This window comes from Solanum stenotomum, chromosome 12, assembly GCF_019186545.1.
Source record: "Solanum stenotomum isolate F172 chromosome 12, ASM1918654v1, whole genome shotgun sequence".
Classification (NCBI taxonomy): Eukaryota; Viridiplantae; Streptophyta; class Magnoliopsida; order Solanales; family Solanaceae; genus Solanum; species Solanum stenotomum.
The window spans coordinates 771,279-791,448 of NC_064293.1; the positions used below are offsets into that span (position 1 = coordinate 771,279).

A 20,170-nucleotide genomic window follows, 5' to 3' on the forward strand; every position below is an offset into this window, starting at 1 on the left:
AAATGTTCTCGTCTTGAACATTTTGGCTTTCATAAGAAAATAAAAATAAATTTTGATGAAAACATATATAAGATCTTTAAAATTGTTTATAAAAGTAATATATTATGTATGTATAATGATAAAATACATGTATATATATATATAATTTGTCGGTTCTGTTCGATTTTTTCTAACAAAACCAAATACTATTAGTTTTTACAAATCTAAAATCAAACGAAACCAAACCCAAATAAAATCTATTTATTTAATCGATTTGATTTGATTTTTTAATCTAGATTGATTTTTATCCAAACTGTGAACATCCCTAACCACAAGTATACAGAGGATAAGCCCACCAATAAAAGTTGATTTATTCTTGAAAAGGAATTTCCTGAAAAAGGGGGGGGGGGGGGGGGGGGGGGGANNNNGGGGAGGGGGCAAAAATAGAAGAAGAACCATAAAAATTCAACAAAAGAAGAATAACAATGATCATACATTGGAAAAATAAAGAGAAAATGGGATAGATAGAACTAACCTTATTACTGAACATAAACGAAGCGGCAAGAGCGAGAGAGAAGCCGAAGAGATGAATAAAGTGGGAAGAGTAGGTAGGTTTTATAAGAATGTGACAACGTCGAGAATGTAAGGATAACACATGTAAATGTTGCAACCCTCTTAAGTAGGTCAAATTCAATGAAAAACGCCAAAATTCCCCTTATCGCATCAATCAATCTTACCAAGGGCATGCCAACGACCAATATTAGTTCTTTACCCTGGGACAACTAATACACCCCTTCTCAAAGATATTTTCTTTAAGACTCTATTAAGTGGGGAAAAAAGGCTTTCGTTAAAGATAATTTGCACATACAATAGAATTAGGAGAGTAATTAACGGCATACTATTTTTGGACTCTTTTCGAGATCTTTTTTCCTTTGTGAAGATACAAGAAAGAAACTATCAATCTATTGATATTGGAAAATCTAACGAATTATTTCAATGTATCATTCTAAATCTAATTAAATTCATAGGTATACGGAAAGAAGCCTATTAAATAGAAATTATTTTTTAATCATATTTCAATAGTTAATATGATAAATAAGAAGCACTACTAGAAAGAATATTATTATACCCTTGATCGTGAAATATTAATTGCTAGCTATTGAACCGCGAATTGCGTGAAGTAGAATATATCAAATTAGGGGGGGGGGGGGGGTCAAAGAACTTTAGTAAACATTCTTGATATGTTATTTCATCATCTATTTTGGTCGAACTAACATATTTTATTGAAAATTACAGGGCCTCGCTATTACAAACTACCTCTCCATCCTCAATTTCAACCAAAACTTCTGCTTTTGCTCTCCTCTTTGATCATCTTCAAGATCTCTGTGGGTCTGATTATTACTTAGAGATGGCAATGGGGCGGGGGCGGGGCAAGTTGAGTTTAAAACGCAAAATTTAATTTGCCCCGCCCTGCATAAGATTTTTCATTTTCAACCGTCCCGCATAGACACGCTCCGCATGAAACCCGTCCCGCATAATATTTTTAATATTTTCTTTTTCTAGTTAAGTTTGATACTAAAAATAAATTTATTTTTTCATTAAGTTGTATTAATTTAATAGGGTAGTGACTTAAAATTTTATTTTTTAGAGGTCAATTGGAAAACATGTAAGAAATTGAATTATTTTTTATTGAACCATTTTCATTTACTATCTTGAATATTTTTGTAGCTTTAAAGAATTTATCTTAACAAATAATGCTCTATCACTTTTATAACATGTAAAAATTTATAATTATGTTTAAACCCACATAAAATCACATATACACGCAGTCCCGCTCCGCCCCGCATTAGTTTTAAAAAAACTCACTTTAACCAGTTCCGCATAGCCTTAGCCCTTAAACCCACTTCACCCCGCATCCGTCCCGCCCCATTGCCATTAATTTGTTCCACAAGGTCTTGAGAAAATTATTTTTTTTTGTTTTAAGAAGCAGAATTTTTTAGCCCCAACAACATAATAACTTGTTTCTGCGTCCATTTAAAAGCACTTTTACTAATTTGCCAAACACTTAATTTTGCAATAAAAGCATTTCTTTAAAAAAAAATAAGTGTCTAACCTCGCAATGACAATGTTAAACAGACTCTTAGGCAGTGGGCGCACTTTTACCACTGAGCTACGGCTCATTAATATTGTTGAGGGTGTCCAAAATACTTAATATATCAATATAAAGTAAGATTTGGCCTATATATATAACTGAATTTTCCGACGAAGGGTATCCAATTGGACACCCAGGAGTAGGGGTGTACATGACCGGGTTGGTTCGGGTTTTTCAAATATTAAACCAAACCATTTGTGTAAAAAAATTAAACTTATAAACCAAACCAAACTAATAAAAATCGGGTTTTTTTCGAGTTTTACAACCTCGGATTGATTCGGGTTTTTCAAATACCAAACCAAACCATTTGTGTCGAAATTTTTAATTTTTAAATCAAACCAAACTAATAAACCTCAAGTTATTTTAGGTTTTTGATTTTTTCCGGTAAAGTATTCATACAAATATATAATTAATTTGTACTCCAAATATTTCTTTATAGATCCAATCAAAATACAACTATCTAAGTTGCTTCTTAAAAAAATAACACAAAATATGAGTTGAGTGATGACACTAAAATATTCAATAAAAATAATAATGAAATCATATAAAATAAATATTGCAAATTGATAAGTCATAATGAAAATGATCATAATTTAAAAGTACTAAATCATGCTATAATAAGTCTAATAAGTATTAATTATATGATGAAACATTAAAGAAAAATTAAAATTAGATTATGTATTTCAAATGTCTAAACCAATGTAAAACTAAAGAATAAATATTCAACATCGTGTCATTTTTAGTGTTGAATTAATTTATTTTGTTAGCATTAGTATTGATTTAATTTCAAATTGAGTTTTACCAGAGTTACTAATATCTATGGACTATAATCTTTATTGGACCATTCAAAATCTAAGTCTCAAAAAACTTGAAAAAATATGTTAAAAGACAAAAATTCTGAAAACGTATAAGTATTTAGAAATTACATCAAAGTAAATACTTTTATATATAAAATACATTTTAAAAATTATATATATATAATGTCGGGTTGGTTTGGTCTCGGGTTGACTTTTTTTAGTTAAAACCAACCCAAGTATAGTCGGGTTTTTTTTCTAATACCAAACCACAAGTCGGGTTTTTTTTTTCGATTTGACTCAGTTTTCGATTCGGTTTTATACACCCTTACTTTAGTCTTTACCTCCCCTACCTCACATAAGATAGTCACACTTTCTGTTAATTGAATCACTTTGTTCGTGTAATAATAACTCTAGTATTGCTTAATTCCTTAATTGAACCGACAATAAATTTCTAGTGCATTGTTCATGTATTAGGTGTTTGTGTCTATCGAGATACATATGTTCTCAAAAAAATTTATTACTTTTGAACCGAAAAAATCAGAAAAACTTCAGCAAACCGAACCAAACCAACAATTATTTTTTTTCATTTGGTTTGATTTTAAAAATTTTAAAAACCAACTAAATTGATTTGTTTTTAATTTTAACCAATAACCAATCAAAACCGAACGACAAACACCCCTACCTCTACCCGTGGTCCAAAAATATAACAAGCTTGTGTAGATGAGTAAATTGGACCCTTTTGCCCTCACAAATAGGAGGCTTCTAGTAAATAAATACTAGGTCAAGTTATGGTGTTTTACACTGTTTTGTGATACAGAAATGGAATAGAGATAGCAATGTGAGGAAGAAGCAAGTGAAGGATGAAGAGCAAGGTGGCATGGCAACTGTTGAGACGCACTCTCTCTACACCAAATCCCCCACTCCATTCAATTCTTCCCCTTACCCGCATCCTCCTCCGTTACCAAATGCTTCCACAAATACACACACTTCACTCTTTCCTCCTTTCTCTCTCCCCTCATCATATATCTCTTCCTTCTCAATACACCATTGTCAAGCTCCTAGCTTCTCATGGCTACATTCATGACGCCATTACTCTTTTTCGTTCTACTCGCTCACATCACCCACCACCCAAACTCTCACTCTACAATTTTCTTATACATAAATCTTTCAAATTTAATTTCCCCAATTTTATCTTCTGGTTGTATCAAGATATGATTTCTGCTTCCGTTTCCCCTGTTACTTATACCTTTAATCTTCTCATTCATGGGCTGTGTCATTCCGATCGTTTGGGAGATGCCCGCCAACTGTTTGATGTTATGCCTCACAAAGGCTGTCATCCCAATGAGTTCACTTTTGGGATTTTGATTCGTGGTTATTGCAAATTTGGACTTTGTTTACAAGGTTTAAAACTTCTGGATACAATGAAGATGATGAATGTTTGTCCTAATGTCATAATCTACAATACTCTCATAGCAAGTTTCTGCAGGAAAGGCGATGTTGATGAGGCTGAGAGGTTGGTTGAGAGGATGAGGGAGGACGGGCTACTTCCTGATGTTGTTACCTTCAATTCTAGGATCTCAGCTCTTTGCAACTCCGGGAAAATTCTTGAAGCTTCGAGAATTTTCAGAGATATGCAAATAGATGAGGTATTCGGATTGCCAAGGCCTAATGTCGTAACTTTCAATTTGATGTTGCAGGGATTTTGTCAGAAAGGGATGCTGGAAGAAGCAAGGACACTGACAGAATCTATGAAGAAAGATGATATTTTCTTCAATGTGCAGAGCTACAATATCTGGTTATGTGGACTGGTTAGGAATGGAAAGCTCTTGGAGGCTCAAACAGTTCTGAAAGAATTACCCCAAAATGGAGTAGATCCCACGATATATTCATATAACATCTTGATTGATGGCCTCTGCAAGAATGGGATGCTTGGTGATGCGAAAATGTTGATGAGCTTAATGATAAATGATGGTATATTCCCAGATACAGTTACCTATAGCACTCTACTCCATGGCTACTGCACAAAAAGTAAAGTGACTGAGGCAAAGAATATTCTGTGCGAGATGATGAAGAGAGGATGCATTCCAAATAAATACACTTGTAATACTCTACTTCATAGCATGTGGAAAGAAGGGAAAGTATCAGAGGCACAACAGTTACTGCAGAAGATGAATGAGAGAGGTTATGGCCTGGATACTGTCAGCTGCAACATCGTGATTCATGGTCTTTGCCAAACTGGAGAGGTGGACAAAGCTGTTGAAATTGTGAGTGAAATGTGGAGTCATGGAAGTGTTGCCCTTGGTGATCTTGGAAATTCGTTTATGAGTTTGGTGAACGAAGATGATAATGGGAGGAAATGTCTGCCTGACTTGATCACCTATTCAACCATTATTAACAGTTTATTCAGAGAAGGGAACCTTGATGAAGCTAAGAAGAAGTTTGTTGAGATGATGAGAAAGAAGTTGTACCCTGATTCAATTATTTACAATACTATTTTACATCATTTGTGTAAAAGAGGAAAGGTATCATCTGCATTTCAAGTTTTAAAGGACATGGAGACGAAAGATTGTAAAAAGAGCTTACGGACTTATAATTCTTTGATACTCGGATTGGGGAATAAAAATCAAATATTCGAAATGTGTGGCCTGATGGATGAAATGAGAGAAAAAGGAATTTCTCCAAATGTTTACACTTACAATATCATGATAGGCTGTTTATGCAAATCTGGGAGAACTGAAGAAGCGATTCCTCTTTTGAATGAAATGTTACAGAAAGGAATAATTCCTAATATGCATACCTTTGAGTTGCTTATTAAATCATATTGCAGGACTGGTGAGTTCAGACCAGCTCAAGAGGTATTTGATATAGCTTCCAGTATATGTGGTCACAGCGAAGCACTCTACGCACTGATGTTCAATGAATTTCTTGCTGGAGGTGAAATCGTGGAAGCTAAGCAATTTCTGGAAACTGCAATAGATAAACACTTTGATCTAGGAAGTTTCCTTTACAAAGATCTTATAGACAAGCTGTGTAAGGTGGAGAATTTAGAAGGTGCTCATGATATTCTCATCAAGATGATGCACATAGGATATGGGTTTGATCCTGCATCCTTCATGCCAGTTATTGATGGCTTAAATAAATTGGGACAAAAGCATGTGGCAGATGAACTAACGGAGAGGATGCTAGAGATGGTTTCAGAAAGTAAGGTGGATAACAAAGCTTATCAAAACTATAGGGAGTTAAATCACATGAAGCGAAGTAAATATGGCAGAGATGGTTGGCAGGCAATTGTTCACAGGTAAGGAGTTTAAGTTCATCTTCTTTATCATACTTTTCCGTTTGATTTGGTGGTCCTCTATTATTTAGAAACTTAGTTGTTTGTACCTCAAAAAGTGAATACATTGAGTTTACTAGGTTGCTGCTTTTACCTGTGGTAATCTCAGAGTAATCAAAAGCGAATAGGGAAGAAAGCACCAAAGTCTATTGGAGCTTTAAGCGCAAAGCAGAACTAAACTGGGCATTGATGAAAAACTGCTAATGGAAAAAAGTTAAAAAAAATATATATGTAATTAGTTTAGGTGCGTGTAAGTCGGCCTGGAAACCTTGGTTATTAAAAACAAATAATCTTATTCATAATCACTAAATTACATTTGTAACACTCTTTAACAGATGATGTAGCAACTTACTAACTAGATTTATTGTCTATTATTTGCCCTCGTAAAGATATAACCAACAGGAGATGAGTCACTTGCCTTAGTATCTACGGTAAAACACTACTTAAGCAACAATTTTCGTACCGTAGCTTTAACTGGATCTCAGAGCTTAAGAGAGCTATAAATGACCTTTAGCAACATTGTTTAAAGTGATTAGGTTGTAGAACTTTTGGATCTATGAGAAATCATGTCATATGTCAATTTATTTAAAGGAAAAAATATAAATCTTGTGGAAGAAGAATATGAAAAGGAAAAAGTGTCGCACTTCTGGTTAATAGGATCGTCATGAGTATGAGTCATCCTTACCTTTTTAGCCTAAACTTGGTAGGGTAAAGCCAACGTAGTTTGGAATATGGATTCTGTCATTCTCATTGCTCATTTCTTGCCTTCTTTCTTCTGTCCTTTTCCATTACTTTCCCGTTGAAGTGATAATTTACTGATTATGGAGAACCCTGGTATACAAGTGGTATACATACGGTGAAAAGCATACAAAAGATGTGGTGCTCTATGAATCTTATGATTTCCATTATGTGATACCTTGACTAAACTGCCTCTTGATAGAATATTCTTTTAATTGTTTCGTGAAATTTCTTCATAGTGTTTCATGATATCCCCTGAACTGTCTATCCTGTTTTGACAGAGATGATGGAAGTGCAGCAGCCTTGAAAAATTTGAAGCGGGTGCAGAAAGGGTGGGGTCAAGGAAGTATATAGTCTCTTCAAACTCCCAAATATGGTATTCTGGATGACTAAGAAACTATTAATTGGATGTTTCTTTCTTTGCGATCGTGGATTGTGAGTTCAGGGAATTGGTAGCAAAATATGATCCTCTTGAAAGCTAAACAATGCTTCCAGTTAAAGGAAGCTTATCTAGTTTCTAGACATAAATGATTATTGGGGCTGACATTGATACAAGCAAATGGAGATCTGTGCCAATACAGGACAATGAATCACTGTTTGCAGTTTATAAAGGTTGTCATTGTCACTTTTTTTGCTACTGCTTCATTCCTGGTCTGGCCTTAATTTAATATTTTGGACCTACTTCAGTTTGATTCTTCCTTTTCCTTTCTTCCTTTTTCAACTAAAAACCCAGAGATTGATTTGATAGAGAAGATGCATACATGAAAATTGAACTATTTGAGTTTTTTTACTAGCTAGCTAATATTTTTAGCTACCTGGTGAAAGAACTCAAATGTTAGCTAATCTTCATCAGGTAGCTAATTTTGATATATGGGTTCTTCAATTTTGACCGGCCAATTTATTTTGAGAAGCACTAGAAACATCTCTCCGAATTAACTTCTTACGCAGTGATTTTCTCCTCTACATATTTCATATTTTCAATATTCTATTTGATCCCTTTGTCCCACACATCACCATCAACATTCATTTTCATACTCCCCTCCCTCTTGCTGTGCACTTCATTCACGTGATCCTTTTTCAAAACAGCTGAAGGAACTGCAGTAGCTGAAACCCCCAAATTGGGTCTAGAAGTCTGAGCCCACATTAATTGTGGAATATTGCTCTCTTGATGACTGGATCACGTGCTTGTGCTAATCCATTGTAAGTTTTATATTACTGCTTCCATAGTTACCAATATGAAACACGTCTCTCAATTTTCACTGTTTGAAGACTATTTTTGAAGAAAAAAGAATGATCAGGTGATGGTTTTATGTCTCGGCTGTCTCCTCTATAATTCCTTCCCCCTTGTCAGTCCTGATAGCAGTCCTGATAGGTGTGTGTCAAATAGTAGCTATGGAAAAGCTGACTTAAATAAATTCAAGGAAGCATAAATTCTTTAACAATCCCTAACAAGTTTTAATCCTTTTTAGATTTCTGCTGAACTGTGAACTGTTGTCCAATAGTTGAGTGAATCACTGAACCTCAGAAGGTATTTGAACATCGACATTGGGAAAGTATCTTCTCTGTATGTTTTTTTCACTCTCAAGCTACATTTTCATTTCACTCTCAAACTTGATTGATCTTCGCTCTTACAGAAAATTATTATTCACTTATGATGGAATGTTGGAAACATTATGAGTGACTAGGGGAACTTGTCAAAATCTACCATTGGAGAACCTATGGAAGAACCAGAAAAGTGAGAACCCAGACATGGGTGTACTCTGGGAGGAAAAATCAGCAGTGTTGGAGATAGGCAGATTGCTAATTTAACATTGTCCCATTGGGTGCACGACATTTTATATACAATTATGAACTATCTTACTATGCACTATTGTGCAGCGACGAGAGGCAAGATCTCTATATTGTGTTTCCTGTCCAAGTATTGTGTCCAGTCAATACTTCCTCTTTCAGTTTCATTGTAGTGACTCACGACTTGGAGAATATTGACAATTTGTTCATTAACTGAAAATAAATTAGCAAAAAGAATTGTTTGCTTTTCTAGGATCACAATGAACTCCAATCTTCCTACTGTGTTTGGGTTGAAGCATCCTCTCCACAAAATTTGCCTAAGGGTGGTAATCCACGTCTCTTTTGTAAGAAAGTATAATGGTTGGAATCTCCTACAAGTCAAATCGTTAATAATTATTTATATTTGGGAAATAAGATTCTTTGTGTAGTTCTGTTTATATGTGATTATTATATTATAAGTCATAATGAAATTATACACATATAAGGGTGTCAAATGGGCGGGGATATTAAATGAGGAAATTTCGCAAATAGCCACTAAATATTACTTAATAAGGCTCCATAGTTATAATTTGTTAATTACGATTCGTAACTACATGTTAGAGGAAGGAGATAGGTGAATTGTATTTGTATAGCTATCGAATTGTATATGTATATATGTAGATAATAATTGTATATATGTAACTGATATTCATATATATTTGTAAATCTGGTGAATGAGATTGGAACAGTGAGGAGAGAGACGAGCGAGAGAGGCGCGTGGGATGATGACGAAGAGCAAGGAACCTCATGTCTAAGACACATCTGATGTGCGGACAGGAAAAAGATTCCTTAGAAAGTCAACAATATTTCTCCGCGAATTGCGAATCATCCCCTACAAGTCTCAGCTCCCCGCAAGGAATTGGTGGAGCGGGTGCATATCATATGGCTATTGCATTGCATTGCATATCATTATCTTGCACTTATCTTATCTTAATTGATGTTATTGTACTATTTTATCGGATGATTTTGGTTAGCTATCTTCTCCTCGTTGTTCGTGAGATAGTGGATTTGAGGAATATGTTTTAGCTAAGATATGTATATTTTTCTACTTTTTATGAAATGCTTGGTTGGTCTATGATGCCTTATAAGTATACGTGTTCTCATACTCATACTACCACTTGTTACATGTGTGCTGATTGATTCTTTGTCCGAGGTTGTGCCTTCCGAAAGTAGTCTTGATGGGCTACTTGGTGTTCAGAGTGATGTCTGACTTCCTCCATTCCCTGTCATTTACTATTTTAGACAACATTCTAGCTTTGAAACAAATGTACTCGGTCTGGGATTATTTTGTATTTGTGACACTTAGTCTTAGGTGTGTTTTCTTACTTCCCACTTCTCAAGGAAAAACATGTGCAACCAAGCACATAGTGTTTATAACTTTTGGTAGTCCTAAAAACAAATTTATAAAAAATAGCTTGTAAAATAGTGTAACCGGTCAATTAACTCTTTTTTTTTTCCGACTAACCGTAAACTTTTATTAATAAAAAATACCCTTAAAAAAAATTTCAACTTCCAATATATGAACTGTATAATGTATAATTAACCTATTCGGGAACTTTTGATTATATGTAACCTCTTTGAGAGCTTTCAAATTATTCCTCATAGTCAATAATATTGGTTGGACACTACTAGTGTCATGATTCTTGTAAATAAGTAATTAGCTTTTTTGTAGCCTTTAATTATTAATTGTATACTACTACCATATATTGCATAGATACTGCTGTTATAATAAAATAAATAATAAATATTGAGTTCTAAACTTCACACTTCAAATGTCTATTAACATCCGAATATTTTGTATCAAAGTGACATCATACTATTATTACATCCTTCAAAGAAAAATGTGATTTTGTTATTTTCATTGAAAAAAATCAATAATAACTAATCACAATATATCAATGTGGACCCTATTTACACGATATATTAATTTTAAAAAAAATATGGTTAAACTTTAAAGTAGAAATCATTTTACAAGATATGTTTCTTTTGGCCTTAGAATGATACCTAATAAAATTGACTAAGATGTTATACTTACGATAGATACGTGTTGCAGTGACATTCATACATTAAAATAACATATTTATCTTTTATTATTTTGATTCTTAAGGAGGTAAATTATGGTTATTTCCTCATTCACTTCAGGAATTAAACTTGATCATTTAAATATGCTTGATATTAAATGTTCATCATAATTCGTTATTTTGCTCAAATACAAGAAGACATTGCTTTAGAGTATTTCTTAGACTTTTTTCAAGTCATTTTCATGTTGGGAGAAAATTTCAAAATTATACCATTTTATGAGTCAATTTTAACATTTTACTATTTTGAGAGTAAATTTCGAAGTTCTATTACTTCACCAGTAATGTAGAAGTTTTACTTCCTCGGAGTAAATTTTGAAGTTTTACTACTTCGGGAGTAGATATCATGTTTTTTACTATTTCAAAATAAATTTCAAGAATTTACTTTTTTTGGGAGAAAATTTTAAACAAGATTTTACTAGCTACTATAAAAGTAAATTTTAAAATTTTACTAATTCGAAAGTAAATCATAGAACATTCAAAATATTTCTTCTCAATTAAATTAATCTACCTTTTTTGAGGTAAGTTGTGATATTTAAACAAAAAAAATGTCCTTTGAACTATTAAAAATTAAATAAAAAGTGTCAATTAAATGTGAAGGATGCAATGTAAGTTTTGAAAAGGGCAGGGACCAAGTTGAGGATATAGAAATTTGTGTGTCTAATATCATTCTCATATCCTGAAGAGCTTCTCAGAGAGAGAGAGAGAGAAATGGCAATATCTTCCCTTATTTGCAGGCCACCTCTATCGAATGGTAATCCCCCCTTCTTCTCTTTTTTGAGATTTTTCGTTTATTACCTCTTTCTACTTACTCTTGAATCTTTGATTTAGGATACCCAATTGCTTTGTTACACTCACATACCAATGTAAGTTCATCCCCTCTCTCTCTCTATAATTTCAGCAAAATAGGGTAAAATGGCTCAATCCAAAAACCCCTTTGAGGTCTTTCGCTATGTAGTTTGTTCCGCTTTCTTGATACAAGTTGAAGGTTTAGTTTAATGGTTAAGGAGTTGCAAAAATTGCTTGAGGCTGTATGTTCTCTATCCTGATAGCAGGGCTTATACATTTTTACTTTATATTTTGGCACCCCTTCATAATTATTCTGGCTCCGCCACTGATGGACAGTATGCTTGCAAGTAGAGATAGGGATAGTATCATATATCTACCTTGAATTTACTGTCTATCCACTTAGGCAATTCTGCTGTTCCAAATTCTTCTTCAATTTTGTTCCACATTGAAATGGAATAATCAAAAAGTATCATATCTTCAACTTAATTTCTCAAGGTAATTTTTCATTTTAATGTTCAGAAATTCGTGTCCTTTTCCCTTGACTGCTATTTGTGAACTTGAATTTGTTCCAAGTCGATAGCTCTATCATGGAATTATGAAACAGTATTATTTCTACAACACCATCAGTAACTTCCAACCAGAGGCGGAGCCAGCCTTCTGTTAGGGGTTCATCCGAATCCCCCTTCGGCGGAAAATATTACTATATATACATGGTTAAAATTAGTTTTTATGATATATAGTAGATGTTGAACCTTCTTCGGTTAGTTGGTGTGTTTATTTTTCATATTTGAACCCCTTATTAAAAATCCTAGCTCTGCCACCGCTTCCAACAGGGTTTAGTCTAAATTGAGGCAAGACTTGATCACATGTAATTTCTATTGCTCTCCAATAGAATAAGAAGAAAAGATAGTGATACATCCCTATTCAGAAACATTGCCAATTATCTTAGGTCTCATTATTATTTCTGTGATTTGCTAACTTTTCCAAAGTTCATCAACTTTGCAGGGAAACTCCCTAATACCCGTGAGAAGAAGAGATATACAAAGGTTAAGAGCATGTTCTTATCTGGACGGCGTTCAGTCAAATGGAAACATTCCAACAAGTCCTCTCAGTTCAGAAGAGGTTATTAAAGTCTTGAAAAGCAGTGCGATTGATACCTCACATGCTTCATCACCACTGATGCAAAGATTGGTGCTGTTAGATTTAGACCCTGGCACAGCAAAACTGGCAATCAGCTTTCTTGGCCCCTTCCTATCAGCATTTGCCTTTCTGTTCATTTTGAGAATAGTCATGTCCTGGTATCCTAAGCTTCCAGTTGGCAAGTTCCCTTATGTCATAGCTTATGCACCAACAGAGCCCTTTCTTGTCACAACACGAAAATTGATTCCTCCGCTCGCTGGAGTTGACGTGACTCCTGTCGTTTGGTTTGGATTAGTCAGTTTCCTTAATGAGATTTTACTAGGCCCTCAAGGGCTGCTTGTCCTCCTTTCTCAAAAACAGGTTTAGCTCCTGCTGCATTTTACAAAAGTTCTTCTCTCCTTTAGAATTTTCTGGAATATAGAGAAAGAAATCCTTTTGTCTTGTAGTTGTTCAATTGCACATAAAATCTGTCCAGATGAAAGTTAACTACTAGGATCCCTATTTTGTATAATTGGAGTCAGTGCAGCTTGTGGTTCATCCTTACAATTTTTACATTTTCCTGAGCACATACAACATATTTTTATAAAAGATCCCTTGTCCCTTTGAATTATCGTCTATGTATGTGAATGTGAATATGATATCTGTGGTATGGAGGATGAAAAAGTGTGAGTTATCTTCTATGTATATGTTATCTGTGGTATGGAGGATAGAAAAGTGTGAGGTCTTGGTAGAATTTGTTTTGAAGGGGAGAAGTTTTCAATTGTTACAAAAGAGAGAAACCTCCTCTTCCCCTCCATCCCTTTAAAAAATAAAGGGAAAAAAGACAAATATACCCCCAAACTATGGTAAATGGTATGCAGATATCCTCCGTCATACTTTTGGAACATTGATTCTCCTGTCGTCCAAAAATTAGAACATATATGTCCTTCACTCTAACGATTGATTTCTTCCAAACTCTCTTAGATTCATTAACCCAACACAAGTAAACAAAAATCTACTCAAAATTCCTCAAGAACAACCCTCACCTCAAAAACTCATCAAACTCCATTAATAACGAATGAAGAACAAAATCTCAAGAAAACTCATCAAGAACTCAATACACGAAATCTCATGGACGAATTCAATAAGGAAACTCATGATTGGCGTGAGGGTGAACTAATCCATCACTATGAAAAATTACATATCTCGAAAGAATCAATTTTTTGGCAAAAATCCTCAAAGCTCACAAGAGTCTTGAACGTTCTTCTTTTCTCCTCTTGAACTCCTCTCAAAACCCTAAGCGCTTTTTGGAATGACTAAAATTAATTCCAAACAGTTTAGGTGCCTAAAGGATTAACAAAAAACGAGCTAGGCTAGTGGGGTAAGGAGAAGACCAAAACACCTCTCCTTAAAACGGATGAATTCCCTTAACTAGACATGTTGCACTCAAACGGGCATATCTCCCTCATCTGAACTCGAAATTTAGCAAACTCGGCGGCTTTGGAAAGAGGACTCAAAGATCTTTGATACCTTATGGGTCATCTAACTCATCTCGTAGTGAAAGTTATGGTCGTTTGAAGTTGACCCAAAACTCAAAATGTAAGAGTAACTTGAACAAACCTCAATTTAACTCTTTCCAAATTTAGTTCTTTCTAAAATTAGCTCTTTCCAAGACCATGTATTACATAATGTTTGCTTTTTTTAAAATTTCCCTTATCTATATGATATTATCTTTTTTTAGGAAAATTATGTGTATAAGCAAACATATACTAGTTAATTAGTTAATATATCTATAGTTTGTCTTAATTACAATTCGCGACCTACTTTTAACTATAATTATGCAGCTTAGCTTTTTAGTTTTGTATAATTCGCACGTTTGTATAATTCGGAATTTGTATAATATACTACCTCCGTCTACTTTTAATTGTCATAGTTTCCTTTTTCAAATTCAAACGATAATAACTTTGACTAATATTCTAGAATGTATTTTTTCATCATATTGATATGCAAAAAAAATAGAATTTATAGTACTTTTCGTATAATTTTTGAATATCTAATTTTTTTTGTTAAAATATTGAATTAATGTAATCTAATTTAACTTTAAAAATTAGTCAAATTGACTTTCGAAAAGCGCATCATGACAATTAAAAGTGGACAGAGGGAGTAATTTGTATAACTTTTGTATAATATAATTTGTATAATTGTTTATACTTCTGATGTTTGTAATGGTATAAATTCGTGTTTTCGAATTTATACAATAATAACTGAATTATACAAATGTACTCGTGAATTATACAAATTCACAAATTATACAAACGAGGCCGCTTAAACTGTAACTACGACCCGTAAATATGCAAACTATAGTTATGGAGCATAATTAAATTTATTATAGTGGCTATTTGCNTTTTATTTTTAACTCTTAACATTATATTTGTTTAGCTTAGTTGAATTTCCCAAAGAAAAACCAATTCATTTATGTCAATTTATTCCATTAATAAATTCATTTATGGCTTGTCTATTTTCTACCACTTAATTAATTGTTTTGGCTATTTTAAAAAAAGATTTATTTGTTAAAATCTATTTTAAATTAAGTTTAAATTTTTTTTAAAATAAATAATTGTCGTCTCTTTTGGAGTTTTATTACTTAATCAGTAGAAATATTTTTGACTTAAAAAGTTATTTTTCTTTTATTGAAAGTACAACTACGACATATAACAATATTTGAAATAAAATAGTACGATTGTAATAATATTTTTCTAGTCTGAATTATTATTCTTTTCTATGTGAATTTCATTATTTATAGTGTGGAAAGAATTGAAAGTTTAAAGAAATATGTTGACACAAAAGGACTTTTTATATTACACACACAAGTATGAATTGACATGTAAAGCTCAAAAGAAAAATTTCTCCACAAAATAAAATAGATATGTAATACTAATATTTATAAATAGTTGACTAGACGCGTTGCCCGTGCGCGCACGGGCCCAATATATATTAGACGATAAATGTCACAAGTACTATTAGGCGGCAAATTAGTTAAAGGCTGCTCATATATACACATATGTTGCTTATATATTATATTTAAGACGATTGTGCTGCCTATGTGTTGTATGCATATTATTTTCATAATTACATTTTTTTAACGGAGGATGATTTCCACAGATTGCAAAACAGATGATGGTGGCAGTCATCTTGTTGTCACGCTGTAGTTGACAAAATACCTGTAGTTGAGAGAAGTGTTGTAATTTATGGATGTAGTGTGTAGTAAGAATGAAGTATGATTAGCTGTGGCATACCTTATCTTGTTAAAGCATCGATATTGTGCATATTCTTGTTCAACTTTGTTCAAAAGACAGTGAATGTTACATCATTTCAGCCACGCCCTCGACGGATTTTGAAGGAATATATGATCAAGCACAATTAGGAGTTGATCCTATTTAAAATTGGTCGGAAGCTTGGAGCTATTAGGTCTGCTGTGTGAAAGTTGTTCAAAGCCAAGTTTGAGAATTGACAGAGAACACTTCCAATTGTAGTTGATAGTTGGCTGGTGAAATGAAAATGTATTCAAAAATCCAACAACAAAGTCCACAAAAACCATATATCATTTTCCATAAGCCCAAATCATATCGTGCAGAGCATCCAAAAGAGGAAAAAGTCCAAAAGAAGAAAAAACTATGTATACACAAGCTGTAATATAGAAGTCAAGAACACATATTGTAATAGTTTTGGATCTTGTAACCTGCAAAAAGTTAGTACAACAAACCTGAGGCTTCCCGAATAATAGAAAGAAAAGGGAAGGATAGCATATACGTCCTTAATTTTAATCATAACCGAGGAAGAATTACAATGCATAAGTGTGAATAAATAGTAAATAAATGTTGAAGTTGAGATTCAAGCTAGGCGATAATAAAAACTAAAGTTGCTAACGAAACAACAAATTGCAGGAGATTAAACAGTCACTCCATAAGTCCAAATAATTCAATGGAAACAAACAAGCATGCACTACAACAACTCGCAAATTAAGAGGAAATTGAAGCGAAAAACTAAAATTACGATAGAGAACATTTGCAAGGATATTGGCGCAATAGATTTATGTCAAATTCTACCCACATAAGGGTCCTAACTTCTGATAAATGCCAATTCTCAGCAGAAACAAGAGGCAAATTTGTTATTCATGACGTTTTTAGGCAAGATTACAACTTCATTTTTATGCTATGTTTAAGGCTCGTGTTTAGAATTTCAAACTTTCTTCCTGAATCTTTCTGATGGAATCGGAAACACCGGATAAGACATCAATTTATTTGCTTTTCAGATAATAAAAAAAAATTAAGAACCTACATTAGAGAATTGAAATCGAAAGAGGCTGCTTCTTTGGAGAATTTTTACAAAGAGCTAGAGAGCAATAGTTGACTTTTAATAAGAAATATGCAAAAGTAACATGCTTGTTTTCCCTAAACCAACAAAGAATATAACGGAAATTACGAATTAAAAAAATAACCTCATAATTTATTTTCCCCTAAATCACAAAGAACTCCAAACAATCAATTAGCTAATATAAGTAAAAATGAAATCCCATGATTTCGTTTTTCGCACATAGAAAATCAACAAAATTTAAGGACGATAAATATACTTTTCTCTTTAAACGCAGAAATATTAGTGAACACATAAAGAGAACTCCAACCCAAACAATCAGACACAAAAGCACAACAAGCACTAAATAGAACACATAATCAAAAAATGAAGGAGATACATATCGAAAAACAGAAAAACAAAATTGAGAAGATCTGATCACAACAACGTAAAGTATTGTACCCCGTGCATAGTAGCCCACAAAAATCTCTATAGCCATAGAATCATTAGCACATAAAACTTGAACATGGAAACTATTATTAATTGAGAGATTAGATGAAACCATAGAAAATTATCACAATATATATAAAACTAAAATCATCACAATATATATAAAACTAAATCGAAAAAAATTAAAACCAAAACACAATGGAGGTGAAAGCATCCGAAGAACTAAGAAATCGTAGCCAAAAATTGAATAGGGAAGCAACAAATTACCTGAAAATTGAAGTTACACTGAGAGATGGGAAGCCTAAGGTTGTGCAGGGCAGAAACTTCTATCTTCCTCTTCATCAATGGATATATGAGAGCATTAAGATGGAGCTGGCATGAATGCCACGTGCAGTGAAGCTGTGACTATATTACCACGTGGAGTAAAGATGGAAGCAAGGATATGACTAAAATGACAAAAATACCCTTCGTAAATTAAAATATAACCATAAGCAGACATGCTGCTACCCATGCTTCTAATATAGTAGAAAGTTATAAATGTTCATCTTCAATTATACACATATATATATATATCTTGTTGATATCTGACCATTATTGACATATTTGTATAAAATTAAATTAAACTATTCCTAGACCCAAGCCAATACCTGTTGAGATCTGCAAAAGTATAAAATCATTAATTAATAAAAATTATTCACAATTGGTGCCCCGCATATTAATGCTTGATAAATCTTACTCCCTCCGTCCACTTTTATTTGTCATATTGCCTTTTTCAAATGTTAATTTGACTGATTTTCAAAGTTAAATTAGATTACATTAATTCAATATTTTAAACAAAAAATTTAGATATTCAAAATCTATACGAAAAGTACTATAAAATGCAATGTTTTGCATATTAATATGATGAAAAATACATTGTAAATTGTTAGTCAATATTTTTATAATTTGACTCTAAAAAGAAAACTATGACAACTAATAGTGGACGAAGGTAGTATTTCACACAAAAAAATAATGAAATTAGTTATGAATTTCATCGCTGGATTATTTTATCTCACAACTTGTTTCATAAATTAATTATTGAATTAAAATAGCAGTGGATTATGATATTTAGTTAAGAAAGATAAAAAATTGTCCTTTACGTTTAGATTCGAAAAAGTCACTTAATTTTATTTGTCACGTTTGTATATTTTTTATTTCTTTTTTTATATATATTTTTTTATTTTGGGCTTTGCCCATTTATTCTATTTTTTTTAAAAAAAATTCCATTATTATTTGCAATAAAAATACTCCTTTATTAAATCTGAAAATTACATCACTCATTCTCACAAGTCATAAATTATTTATAAAAGCTACTAAAGGGCTAAATTTAGAAAAATGGGTAAAATTCATAAAACGACTAAGAGGGTTGTTACATTCTGCTTTCTTTAAGAAACAGAAATTTTAAGCTTCTTTCGAATTGCACAAAAAATATTTTTGCTTCTATTTAAAAACAATTTTACAGATTTGCCAAATACCTAAATTTTTTTTTAAAAAAAGAAACTTCTTTTCTCAAAATAAACTACTTCTAAGCTCCCAACACCAATGTCAAACAAGCTCTAAAAGGGGAAAGTTAACAATGTTGTTGCCAAATAAGGGAAGATAAAAGGAGAAACTTAACAACCTAGAAAGTGAACCAAGATTTTTTATTTTATTTTTTATCATATTACGTAAAAATTTCTTTTAAAATGATGATCAAATTTACGGAAATAAAAATTATCATAGCAGTTGTCAATGTTTTGGTTTTATATAATTATAGATTGAAGTAAGGAAAGATTTAAGAATTAATTTTAGTCAATTTGAAAGTATATACTAAATATTATAATTTCTTATCTTTTAGTTAATCAATTTACGTTAGATTCACTTAATTTTATTTGTCACGTTTGTATATTTTTTATTTCTTTTTTATATATATATTTTTATTTTGGGCTTTGCCCATTTATTCTATTTTATTTCGAAAAGAATATCTTCATTACGGAGGCCTGAAGAAAAACCTTCATTGATTTTCTCCTTGAGCCATTCTTATCCCTTCAATGGTGACACCGATTAGAAAATTTTTTGCGTACACCACTGCTAAGAAGTGTTGTTGAAATTATGCTTACATTGGTACCATGTATAGAAAAAGAGGAGCAATATTTCCTGTTAATTAGCCACAGAGAAAAAACTGAGAAGAAAAGCTCAATCAAAAATTAATTAATTAGAAAATTATTCAATAAAATTAAAGTGAAATTAACTAACCAAAAATTTCAAAAATAAATTGCATGATGCGTATTTGATTACCCATATTGTTGTCTCTTTACAACCTAAGAGGTAGTTAACTGATAAAGATTCGAAAAAAGAAATAAAACACCTATCTAACTTTAGAGGTTTTAAATTAGTTTAAACTTGATTTTTAACAAGAAAAAGGAGTTTAAATGAAATATGCATAATTTGTTACTTTCAAATTAAGTGGCCAAGTCAAATGCTTTTGTTTAAGAAAGAATTTTTTTTTATGAAATTGAATTAACGAGGAAATCTTAAA

General features: G+C 32.4%; 2 protein-coding genes and 1 long non-coding RNA gene across 4 annotated transcripts; 2 read left to right on the forward strand and 1 right to left on the reverse strand.

Annotated features, from left to right (window-relative positions):
• Positions 1 to 3,744: 3,744 nt before the first annotated feature.
• LOC125846706 (pentatricopeptide repeat-containing protein At2g17140) lies at positions 3,745 to 8,343 on the forward strand. Its single transcript, XM_049526279.1, has 3 exons — positions 3,745 to 6,226; positions 7,282 to 7,612; positions 8,087 to 8,343. Exons 1-2 carry the CDS (start codon positions 3,789 to 3,791, stop codon positions 7,352 to 7,354), a joined length of 2,511 nt encoding a protein of 836 aa, XP_049382236.1. The 5' UTR covers positions 3,745 to 3,788; the 3' UTR covers positions 7,355 to 7,612; positions 8,087 to 8,343.
• A 3,186-nt stretch (positions 8,344 to 11,529) lies between these two features.
• LOC125846732 (protein COFACTOR ASSEMBLY OF COMPLEX C SUBUNIT B CCB3, chloroplastic) lies at positions 11,530 to 13,388 on the forward strand. Of its 2 annotated transcripts, XM_049526322.1 has the most exons (3): positions 11,530 to 11,659; positions 11,737 to 11,771; positions 12,700 to 13,388. In XM_049526322.1, the coding sequence occupies exons 1-3, from the start codon at positions 11,617 to 11,619 to the stop codon at positions 13,198 to 13,200; spliced, it is 579 nt and encodes a 192-aa protein (XP_049382279.1). In that variant the 5' UTR covers positions 11,530 to 11,616; the 3' UTR covers positions 13,201 to 13,388. The 2 variants fall into 2 exon arrangements, with proteins under 2 accessions (XP_049382279.1, XP_049382281.1); XM_049526324.1 differs by lacking the exon at positions 11,737 to 11,771 and having other exon boundaries at positions 11,544 to 11,659.
• Positions 13,389 to 15,792: 2,404 nt separating this feature from the next.
• LOC125846740 (uncharacterized) lies at positions 15,793 to 18,008 on the reverse strand. The gene is made up of 3 exons (XR_007444388.1): positions 17,881 to 18,008; positions 16,110 to 16,357; positions 15,793 to 16,034 (listed from the first exon to the last, which is right to left on the reverse strand). It is a non-coding gene; the product is annotated as an uncharacterized LOC125846740 (long non-coding RNA).
• Positions 18,009 to 20,170: the final 2,162 nt, after the last annotated feature.

Bases quoted from the DNA above. Each gene is read 5' to 3' on its own strand.
- LOC125846732 (XM_049526322.1), top strand. From the start codon at position 11,617: ATGGCAATATCTTCCCTTATTTGCAGGCCACCTCTATCGAATG. The intron at 11,660-11,736 runs GTAATCCCCCCT...TCTTTGATTTAG, and splicing joins CAGGCCACCTCTATCGAATG to GATACCCAATTGCTTTGTTA. The intron at 11,772-12,699 runs GTAAGTTCATCC...TCAACTTTGCAG, and splicing joins TGTTACACTCACATACCAAT to GGAAACTCCCTAATACCCGT.
- LOC125846706 (XM_049526279.1), top strand. From the start codon at position 3,789: ATGAAGAGCAAGGTGGCATGGCAACTGTTGAGACGCACTCTCTCTACA. The intron at 6,227-7,281 runs GTAAGGAGTTTA...CTGTTTTGACAG, and splicing joins TGGCAGGCAATTGTTCACAG to AGATGATGGAAGTGCAGCAG.